The 11589-nt window shown below is 37.8% G+C and overlaps 2 protein-coding genes across 5 annotated transcripts in view; one reads left to right on the top strand and one right to left on the bottom strand.

The window, feature by feature from the left end:
• Positions 1-50: 50 nt before the first annotated feature.
• zgc:172182 (coiled-coil domain-containing protein 89) lies at positions 51-3018 on the bottom strand. The gene is made up of 7 exons (XM_008399852.1): positions 2860-3018; positions 1665-2131; positions 1299-1429; positions 1085-1221; positions 902-978; positions 309-408; positions 51-243 (listed from the first exon to the last, which is right to left on the bottom strand). Exons 1-7 carry the CDS (start codon positions 2917-2919, stop codon positions 157-159), a joined length of 1059 nt encoding a protein of 352 aa, XP_008398074.1. The 5' UTR covers positions 2920-3018; the 3' UTR covers positions 51-156.
• A 1508-nt stretch (positions 3019-4526) lies between these two features.
• The window catches only part of lrp2a (low density lipoprotein receptor-related protein 2a), a 55512-nt gene continuing 48449 nt past the window's right edge, over positions 4527-11589 (top strand). For 3 of the 4 annotated variants that reach the window (XM_008399880.2, XM_008399871.2, XM_008399864.2), the window contains exons 1-2: positions 4528-4673; positions 11397-11504. In XM_008399880.2, coding sequence (XP_008398102.1) covers positions 4604-4673; positions 11397-11504 — 178 coding nt within the window. In that variant the 5' untranslated portion in view covers positions 4528-4603. Of the gene's footprint in view, positions 4674-11396; positions 11505-11589 lie in introns of all 4 variants that reach the window. The other variant, XM_008399889.2, reaches the window with a different exon arrangement.

The raw sequence follows: 11589 nt of genomic DNA, 5'->3' as shown, positions 1-11589 counted from the left end.
AAGTAGAAATTAAATAAAAACATATAAAAACATGTCATAGTACAAAAAAATTACGAGAAAGCATTTATTACATCTAAACATTCTTTCTGAAAGATATTTTATTTTTATTAGGAATTAGTAGGAAAAACCGCTCTGCTACATACATAGTGCAAAGTTTCAACCTAAAATATGGCGAAGTTTTCGATTCAAATTCTTCTCCTGTGTCAGCAGGTTGTTGCTGTGCTCCTTGAAGGCATCAAAATCCTGTAGAAATACCACACGTTCAGTGCTTTGATAGTCTTAAATTAAAGATTTGTGGTAAAACAAACCTCGTTCAGCTTCTGCAGCTCTGACATGGATTTGTCCAGAGCAATCTGGAGGTACTTCACTCGTGTGTCTATATCCACTGCTTTTGTGTCCGATGCAAATCTGAGGAAAAGTTAAGATTGCATTAATAAACACACCTCAGACAATAGAAATGGAACCATAATAATATGAGGTCTCAGCTGATTACATAGCATTTCTGGTTTAAACAGGATGCCATGAGACTATTCATGTTGAGAGGACGTATTGGAAAATTCTATAAAAATGCAAAAGTGGGATTCCCCTCCGCCCCCTAAACTGTGGGCCCCTCTTCCATAAGGAGAGCATTAATCAGTTTAGGCAGACCACATCTCAGTGGGGTACTGTTTGTGCTTCTTCAATTTTCAATAAATTAAATACAGTTTGACTCTGTTTACTCATTATGTTCCCTCTACAACATGCTGTGTTTTATTTAGGAATTATAGGGGTGTAAATACATAAAATTTCAATAAAATTAATTGAAATTTGTGATTTTATTGTGAGAAATCTTAACACAGATACTTTTGCAGGGCACTGTATAGTATAAACATGGCATTAACTCATGGTAACTGTATTTTACCTTTTCTGTGCTTCAATTTTGGCTTTTTCCTCGTTTTTCCATTTTGTTTGCAGCTCCTGGATTTTTTCCTGTTTTTCCTGTATGGAAGATGAGTTTGTATGAAAAGTCAACACTTTATGATTTTTTATTTATTTTTTGGCAAGTATTAGTATTTTATTAATAACAAAAATCATTTTAATTTACCTGGATTGATTTGCCTCTTTCCATAGAAATCTCCAATAATTTCTTTTTTTCACAGGTCAGATGCGCTACGGTTTCTTTTAAGCTTGTCTCCTTCAACGCGTGTTCTTCTTGAGCTTCTGAAAGTTTTAGCTGCAAATCTGAAAGTTTGGAAGAAAAAACTTGAGACATGTACGGCTGCATTACTTGTAACTTAAAAACGAACAGAGTTATCTACCTTCACAACTTTCCTCAGCATTTTTCTGCTGATTTTGAGCATCAAGCAACTGATCCAGTAGTGACAACTCTTTGACTCGATGCTGGACTGCTTGTTCTCTGAGTTTTGACTCACTTTCAGCGATTTTCTCACTTTAGACATAAGATGATATGATTAGGGACATCAATAAAGAACAGCAGGTCAAATAAAAACATAAAGCATAAAATTGATGATAAGAGTCAAAGTCAAAGGTTCCCTGTATTCAAAAATCTACATATTTTACCTTTGCAATGACATCCCTAATGTTTTAGGGGGCTGGGAATGCAAATTGTTTATATATCTTTTGAATCTGATTAATTTACTGAGAAACAAGTTTTAAAAAATTACCTGAATTTCTGTTCATTAGTGGTACATTTATCTCTGAGCAGGTTATTTTCTTGCAGCAGTTTTTTAACCAACATTTCTTTATCATGTAGTTTCTGTGAGAAGAGTGAATCATTTTCCAACTGCAGCCGCTTGACTTCCTCCTTTAGCTCCACGTTCTGGGTTTTGTGCTCCTCCATGAAATGAATGATTCCCTGATTGTTGGCCGCCAGATCTGTGAATCTACTTTTTAACAAGTCTGCTCTCTTTCTTTCATCCTTTAGTTCTGTCTGGCAGAGGGCTAGTTGGTCCTCAAGGTCAGAGTTGATTTGCTGAAGGGCTTGATTTCGCAGATGGGTTTCATCAGCTCTTTTTTTCAGTGTGTAGATCAAGGTCGACTGCTCATCTATCCTGGACCACAGTATATCCCTGCTGTCTTTGAAATTAGAATTTTGTGGATTTGACTTTGATGGCTGAATACCATCTACATGCTGGGGGAAAAAAAAAAGAAAGAAAAACAATCCTGGGTTAAAAACATGTCAACAGTATCCACATTCATGGTGATTCATCTAAAGACAGAGGTTTTTCTGTTTTTATTTATTTATTTTTTATTATTATTATTTTTCCCCAAAAGCACTGAAACTTGCAGTCTTTAGTAAAATTGCACATTACAATGTTCTCTTTTGGCTATTGTTCTAAGTTTAAATATTTAAACTTAGAACAATAGAACTGTGGCAACAAGATGAATTAGGCCAGAACAGGAACTTATTTTATTAGGTGCTGCTGATATTAAAAACAAGGGGAACTGAGGAAAAATATTGATTTTATTGATGTTCGTTTGTTTTCTTTTGGTGTTATTTTTTGTGTTTTTAAGTCACATATTGTTCTAATGCAGAAAATACTTGCATTAGATGTTCAAAGTGAAACATCAATTTTCCTTGTGTGGTGATTCCCCAACAGCTCTTTTTTGTTTGTTGCAGGTTTTACACTTCAACATCCCCACAGATGACGTTTAAAACACGTTCAGTTTGAAAGATAATATCTTAATCCAACATTTAATAATTACAGATTTCATAAATAAGCAACAAAAGAAAGATTCCGAGGCATCTTTAACTGAGGAACTGCTTTGACAACTGTTGCTAGTTTTCGCTCACTGCTGATCAAACTACTGTCCGCTAATATTGGTTTGAATTGACCTTTTTTTTTTTTTTTAACGTACCTCCATATTGATTTTGTCCTTCTCAGGGACGTCCTTCGAATCTCTATGTGGACTCGTCATGATATGCCCCGGAAAAAGTCTAATTTTACGGTAGATTTTCCCTCAACAAGGACTACAGTTAGATTACTAAGTGTTCGGTTGCTAATAGCAACCGCTCTATTTTGTTTTAACGGTAGATTACGAACTAGTTTAAGGTAAATACCGCCACCTATCGTACACGAGTATGTAGGGCCGAATCTAACACGTCACGTCACAAATATATAAATCCTACAAAATGTACATTTTTTTTTAGCCGGAACTAAATCAGTGCTCATGGTATTTTTAAGCCGGACCCCCTTAGGATACACTGGATTTATTTTTTTTCTTATTGTGTTCCCTCGTAATAAATTTGCGATGACAATTTTCAATTTAAAGTTGTACATAATTTACCTTAAAATATCGTTGGTGAAAATGTGTTCAGTCACTCTTAATTATTTATTAAGGTGTTTATGTTTGTGTAATATCTTAAAGTGTACAATAAAAAATAGAAGGAGGAACTGCACATGAGAAGTCATAAATCGAAGACTATAGAACCAAAGATGTCAGCAGATGGCGGTATTATCCCGTGAAAATAAAATGGTCCAAATAGTTTATTCTTTCTTTCTTAATTTCTTCCGTCCTGTCGTCATTTAGTTGTAACAGTATTTCCCAGGTTCTATCCCTTTCGTACCTCTCATCTTGTGCATAACTTGTTTATCTGGACTTCCGTTATCGTACCTATCCGATTAAATATTTTTTGTTAATGTTGTTTCTTTGTTCAGTATAAACTTTCCACGTGTCTTCTCAAAAAGCTACATTCCGAGAGGGTTGCTGGTGCCCATCTCCAGCTAACCATCATTTTACCGATTACTGTAAAATTGTCTGTTTCTTGAAGAAAATGTCAAAATTTTAGAGTTGATTTTTTTTCTTCAAAAATGAAAATGCATGTTTACTCTTTTTATTATCTTTTAGGAGATGCTTTTCTCGTTTTCCACCAGAAAAAAAAGTATGTATTGGCCGATATACATTATTTTTTGATTGAAATCTGCCAGTGGCAGATTTGAATTTTAAAACATAAAGCATCCGTCAGTAGCACGGATGATTTGTTGGCTTTGCCATTTGGCCGCACGATGGCGACGTTGAGCTTCTTACGATTAATCTTAGAAAAAGCAAAGGGCCGAATTCTTCCTCTTGGGTTTAGACGTATTGATTTGAAGTTATACTATAAGGATTTATTTATTTTCGTTTTTAATTGTGGGAGTAGAAAGCGATTTAATTAAATAACAATAATCATAATAAACGTTCAGAAAGTTAATTGTGGTTTGTTTTGTTTGTCCCCAGTTTCATTTATGTGTTAATTCCAGCTCTCCTAGTCTGTTTTCCCAAGCATGAATATACAGACCCTCTGTTAGTTCCCAAGCGTGGGGCAAAATTATAACAACGACAACCCGCTGAGAGTGTAAAATCACTGGCTCTCAGGAAAGCTCGGACCTGCATGGCATTATGCAGCTTCCAGGGCCCACAGAGGATTTATCCAACGTGCCGAGGGCTGGGCTGGGAGCTGGGAGGAAGAGGAGGAGGAGGAGGGGGACGGCGGTCCTGGCCTTTGTGCACGCCCCCTTTCATCAACTAGCGGGCCGAGAGGGACAGAGGAAAGCTACAGCATCCCAGCCTCAGTCCTTACAGCTCCTCCATCTGCAGCGCGGAGCTGGACGGGCCAGCCAGAATGTGGAGAGCACCGCCGCTTCAACTCTTTTTCTTCTTTTTATGCTCTGTTGGATGGTGCCATGCTGACGGTAAGTTTTCTAACTCTGTTATTCCTGCTACTTCCAGTTTCTGTGTGAGAAAGTTGAATGAGGACCTGGAGAGTTACATGTGACTCAGCCTGTGCACTTGTTGCTCATCAGTACAAAGCAGAGGAATTCAAGCTAATCAACTAAATACACACACACACACACACACACACACACACACACACACACACACACACACACACACACACACACACACATTGAGTTCAACAATTTAGCTGCCACATATATGTATATGTATATATATATATATTAGATAATCCTGCTATAGATAAAAAAAATATCTATAGCAGGATTATATACATATATATTCCATTGTAGGTTTATTTATTTTTTGTGTTTTTAATGGAACCACTTCAGAGACATTTAGAGCTGCAAGTTTTTACCTCCTAGTTGTAGTTTAAAGGTTGAGTACAAAGCCTCTCTCAGGCAGATTGGAGAACTTTTGCCTGAGCTTTACTGTTGCTAGGTAGCAGAAAAGAGCATGTGACTTACAGACAATCTGTGAGGACTGAGAGACTGCTGGTACAAATCTCATTCAGTGGGGCAGATTTTCACTGCCCACCCTAAACTGCATCAAATAATCTCTGCTTTTTCTCGCATATGAAAGCGAGAAAATGCTTAGAAGCTACTCTGTGAATGTGACGGCCTCACACTTGTGCATGTTGTTTGCAGCACAGCTAGATCCTGCTTCTCAGATTGTAATCTGCTTTCTTTTTGCTCAACTCTTAGCATGTAAGCTCCTTAGTGTGAATCAAGCAACTAATTACACTGCTGCTGCTGCAAACTGGAATCATTTCTAACCAGGGAACTGCTCAGAGTTGAGAAGGGTCACTTCTATTGCTTGTTTTAATAATAATAATAAAAAAAAGCTAATCTATTTCCTCAAAGAAAATATGTCAAATGTAAAGGGAAATCTGTGTTGGCTCGTACTTCCCTTGGCATTTCCTTTGAAAGTGGGCAGTAACAGAACTATAAATGAAATTTTGCTGATGGCAGCTGAAGCTTACAAAGTGATGACTGAAGTAAAAATAACTGAATATCATCTGGCTTAGTCAGCAGACTTACAATGATCATTAACTAGATATTTATCCCAAATGATGAACTGAAGCGTGCCCTAAGTTGTAGCCTATTTAAGGTGCCTATGGTGCTTTACCTCGTATTCATCTTGGACCTGAATTCTGAACATAATGTTTAATTACAGTTGCAGTAAACAAAGTTGTAACTACATATTCACATACTTTCTAAAAGAGACTCAACCCTTTTTTCTCTTGCCGCCTGACATTAATTTAGCCTATGTTTTTCAAAAAATAATCAATTATTTCTATTTGATAAAACACATTTCTTTTTATTGTGTTAACACTATTCAATTTCGAAAGTGGAATTACATCTCTAACATTTGTAAGCAATTCCTTGAAACTACATGACTTCGACTTCCATGGAAAGCGGTTTTCCTTTTTCACTGTCACCATATGCTTGCTCAGCACGGAATTGCTGCAAACTTAGAACTCGATGCAGTCAGCTGTTCTTTGTTGCTACATGGACTTTCAGAGGGTCTCCTTTGATGTAAACTTTTTATGAACTTGCATTATAAACATAACTTGGCTGGATTTTTTTTTATGACTTAGATCAAATTGAAATGTAGGTAGCTGACTTTAAATTGGTCGATGTAATTGGATTCAATTGACTATATATATATTATTTTAGTTTATTTGTACTTTTTGCCAAATTATATTGTGACTCAACAATCCCATGTTGTTCCCATTTTGCTATAATTGTTTTAGCAGGTGATCATGACACCCTCAGACATCTAGAAGTCTTGCATTTATGTAAAAGTCCCCACATCTTGAATGATTTATTTTTTCCCCCATTTGGTCACTAAAGAAAGCAAGGGGTGTTAGCTGTTGCCATTCCTACAGGTGGGGTTCCAATACACTCAAATGTTGTGACTTAACTAAGACAAAAGAACTAAAATTATGCTCTTGATGCTGCAAAGAATAACATTTTGTATTGTTTTCTTATTTTTTTTTGAATACCCCCACCATTTTCAGTGAGCTTTAGCGTCTCAGCCCCTAAAAATATATATCTGGTATCATCAACAAGTATAAGTAGATTCTGTCAAACTGGCCAAATATTGATAGTACTTCTATATTATCCCAATAAAAATTGCATCCAAGCAATCCACTGCAGTTGTGATTTTGCAAACACTGAAACTGAAACGATGAATGTGACTCAATATATCTATTTATCTATATCTATATATACATATAGATATATAGATATAGATATAATGTAATAAAAAATTTATGAAAAACAATCCTTTGTTAACTGCGACAGACTGGCGACCTGTCCAGGGTGTACCCCGCCTCTCGCCCGAAACGTTGGCTGGAGATGGGCACCAGCACCCCTCCCGACCCCACTGAGGGAAAAAGGGTTCAAGAAAATGGATGGATGGATTCCTTTGTTAACGTGGCATTTATCATAATAGAAATAGTTGTGGCAATTCTAATTCACCTTAAGGAGAAAAGGTTTAGTCTAATGGGTATTTGTCTTTTCTTTTAAGTGAATGTACATAAATATCTGGTTTCAGCTTTGGGTATAAGTCAGGTTTAATAAACGGTTGCTGCTTTATGCTATTTAACTGTAGAGGCAAGGTACTTTCTCTAATATTCTCTACTATCCTCCACGGAAATCCTTTAATTTGATACTTATTCCTTCTTTGTACTTTCTGCTCCCTGCTGTCAGATTGATGCTGCTACTCATTGCTTACATTGGCCTTAATGGCTAATGTGACACTGCCAAGTGTCACATTAGCCATTAAGGCTAACCAGTACCAGTAATCATCCTCTGATGGTTTTTGCTGATCTTGACATATTTAGTTATTAAATGAACTTCTTTTCCCTGGTAATCATTTGCTAGGAGGATCTTAATAACCCCACCAAACTACACAGTAAGCGCATTTTTATGCACTCATGTGGAAAAACAAAAAGCTAAGCAACGTCTTGTTCAGTGTTTTGCACTTGTGTGTTAGAAAGCAGCTGGTCAACCGCTTGTCTTCTACTACTAAATGTTTTTGTTTGCCTCTGAGCTTTTTCTAGGCCGGCACATTCATAAATAAAACCCTGCACATGGCAGCTTCTTTCCGGTGCGGAGGCCTAAATCCTTGTGCAACAGTAACGTTTCACTCGAAACTGAAATACGTTTGGCTCAATTCGCTCAATTTGTGAGTAAATCCTTTTGTAACCTCACCAACATCCCCACACACCCACCCCCCCCATCCATGTTAGTTCAGCTTCTAACTCGCTTCTGGTAAGCTGTGAATCACTGTCCTGAGGGAAAATTAAGTTGTACAGTATCCGTAGTATTGCGTTCTGACATTACATTCATGTTTTTTTTCCCCCCTCCACTCATTCTTCTGTTAAAGCGTGCACCAAGCCGTTGAGCATTCCTCCCTCCGAACCAAGCCTCGGCTCTGTTCTTCTATTTATTCCTCCCTTTTGCTTCCAAGCTCCTAGGTTTTTTAGCTGCTTTTGAGTGTACTAGTGAGAGCCAAAGTCACTTGTTTGGCAATTGATGGCATTCTGCTGCATTGATTTCCATATGAAACAGGCAGCAGCACTTTGCTCTGCCAGCGTGGACGGGTCCTGCGTCTCACGCTGCCAGCAGCCGTCCTCGTAACTTTTCACCACACACATTCAGCCCAATTCGACAGCTGTGCCTAAACAAGACGACATTGACGAAAGCTTAAAAACATCTTTTAGTTCCTGCATGCATGCCTCGAAAGGCTTTCTTCGCTTTAGTTTTAACTAACCTAAGCAACAATTGTTTGAACTTAAATATCTGCTACAAAAAATTTTTGTTGTTGTTTTTTTTGCTCGATGGCATTTCTAATTATCATTTTGAATCTCATCTGGCCCATTTTGTGCGCAGTTGTAATATCCTCAGCAGGCCAGGGTTTAAGAGAGTTTGGGTGCCTCATTCTAATGCATTTTTTTGTTGGTCAATAGTATGAACTGCTTTTCTTCACTTACAGATGGACCAGAGAAATCTCCTGCTGTGACTTTAAGTTGTTAATTAAGGAACAGAAAAAAACATTAATTTATTCAAGTACTTATGTTAAAATCGTTAACAGCCATTTTGAGACTAAAAATCACCCTCGTTGTTGGTTCCACTGATATTTATTGACATGGTTAATCTGAGACTGTTTCAGGTTAAAGGCAGACATCTGATAATAAAAAAAAATACAATCTCGTCTAGAAATTGGAATATGAGATAAAGGTAGCAAACAAATCCTTTAATACGTGCATTGGAATAATCTTGTAATTCTTTAGTTATAATATTTGCTTGTATTATTTTATTTTTTATTTTTTTACATGTGAAAATACTTCGAAAAAGAAAACTGGAAATATTCAAAATCAGAATCTGTGGATCAGATGTCACAGAATCAGTGTGGACCAGAAATAAATCCTGGTCGGTGTATGAAAAGCCCTCACATTAGATAGTGCCTTTTAAAGTTTCAGCTTCAGTGTGCAGGATCTGCCACCTTTCCCAGAGGTAACGGTGTCAGGGAACACTGTCTGCATTTAATCCCTTCTAGCAGATTGTTTTCCCTTTGGCAGAAATGGTGGAAGTTGTCAACCTGGGTCTGCATGTACAGCGTCCACACACTTCTTGACTGCTGCAAACATTGATTTTATTGACTTGTTTTTTTTTATTGTTTTCTCTTTTCCTGTTTTTTGTTTTTAGATCAAAATCTTTTATTCTCATTTTCATTCAAATGTATGTTTTACTATAATATTGAGCAAACTGGGGGATGTCTGTATAGTCATTTTCAGACCTTTTTAGAGATGTTCAATCACATTCAAGTCTGGAGTTTGCCACTCCATGATATTCACAGAGTGATTTTGAAGCCACTTCTTTGACATTGCTCTGCTGAAAAGTGAGCCGTCACCCCAGACTAACATCAGCAGCACTCTGGAGCAGGATTGTATTCAGAACTGACTAGTTTGCCAGTTCCTGCTGCTGGAAAACATCCCTATACCATGATGCTGCTGCCACCAGGCTTTACTATATAAGGATGAGCTGGTTTCCTGCAAACATGACGCCATGCCATCCACACCAAAGAGTTCAATCTTTGTCTCATCAATGATTGAGAATTTAGTTTTTCATGGTCTGAGAGTACTCCAGGTGCCTTTTGTTAAACTGCAGACAGGCTGACATGAGTCTTTTATTAGTTAAGAAGCAGCTTCCCTCTGGCTTCTTTACCATCCAGGCCTGACTGGTGAGATGCTGCAGAGATGATTGTCCTTCTGGAAGGTTCTTCTCTTTCTCTACAGAAAAACACTTGATATATCACAGAGTGACCTTCTCGTTCTTGGTCTCCTTCCTGACTAAGGTTTTTCTGCTCTGACCACTGACCACTTTAGATGGCCGGCCAGCTCTAGGAAGAGTCCCGCTGGTTCCAAAATTCTTCTTTTTAATAATGATGGAGACGACCGCAGATTTTGTTCTGGATTTTTTTCAAGGCAATCCAGTCTCTGAGGCCTACCGACAATTCCTTTAATTTCATTCTTGGTGTTTGAGCTCTGACTTGCAGTGGGACTTTATAGAGACAGATGTGTGATTTTCCAAGTCAAGTCCAATCAACATGTTTTACCACAGGTGAACTCCATTTAAGTTGTAGCAACATCTCAAGAATGATCGGAGGAAATGCCTCGATTTTGAGCTTCATAACAAAGGCTGTGAATATTTGGTCTTGCATATTTAGTAAATTTGCAAAAAAAAAAAAAACTTTTCCCACGCTTTCATTATGGAGAATTTGTGTTTAGAGTTTTCAGGGAAGAGATTAATTTAATGCAACTTAGAATTAGGTAGTAAGATATCAAAGTGTGAAAAAGGTGAAGCGCTGTTGATATTTTCTGGATGCACTCTATGCATCTTAGTTCCCTTGCACAACTTATGTCATGAAAAACGTTTTGGGATTTTGTACTTTTATTTCTGGCATTATTCAGGTAAATGCACCTTTATGCGCAGGAAAACATTCAGTAAAAAGGAGTAATCCCAGTATTTTGCAAATTTAATAATGAATCTCAACAAAAAGAGATTTAGAGAAAAAAAAATTAATTAGTAGAGGCAGGCAATTGACAGACAATGGACCCCAAGCCAACATGACTGTATTCTTCCAGCGGAGAATGCGTGCTGAAATGGCTCTTGTACCACCCAGTACCACTATTTATTCCAATTACATCCCAGAGCGGACAGGGGCAGCACGCACCATAAATCAGGCTGTCAAAGAGACCGTCAGAATTGCACATTCCTCTTTGATTGGGCCTGATGGAGTGCTCTCCCTCTGAACTGTGCTGCCTGAATCAATCTCTGCTGGAAAACATCAGGGAAGGTAGAGCGGTGGTACCTTATCTCAACAGATGCCACTCTCTGGAAACATCAAAAGAAGGCTAAAGAAGAGTGAAGTGTGGGTTGTAGAAATGTCTGGGGGGGTGGCTGGCACGCTTGTCTCTGAGGCTTGTCAATGCTGTTAACAGCATGTATCATCAGAGGAAAGCTTCTCGTCCTCCCCTGTTTGCCCTTAAGTTCTTTAAATAATCTCATTTTAAGGAGTTTGTTGCTTGAAGTAAGTAAATTTAATTACTGTCGGGAAAAAACCCCCCGGAAAGAATTGAAATGTGAAAAATCTGTAATTGTGTGCAGGATGTGAATTAGGGCAGTTTCGGTGTGGGACAGGTCGATGTATACCTGAGGAGTGGCACTGTGACGGGACATCAGATTGCATCGATGACACTGATGAACACGACTGCCGTAAGCTGAAGTGTAGCACCATAATATATATAAATATGTAGCTATTTCATTGCTTAAGAATGCTTCAACTGTACATGTACCTCAC

This window comes from Poecilia reticulata, linkage group LG2 (genome assembly GCF_000633615.1).
Source record: "Poecilia reticulata strain Guanapo linkage group LG2, Guppy_female_1.0+MT, whole genome shotgun sequence".
In the NCBI taxonomy this organism is placed as follows: domain Eukaryota; kingdom Metazoa; phylum Chordata; class Actinopteri; order Cyprinodontiformes; family Poeciliidae; genus Poecilia; species Poecilia reticulata.
The sequence above is the reverse complement of the archived record's forward strand: the minus strand, read 5'-3'. Positions and strand labels throughout refer to the sequence as shown.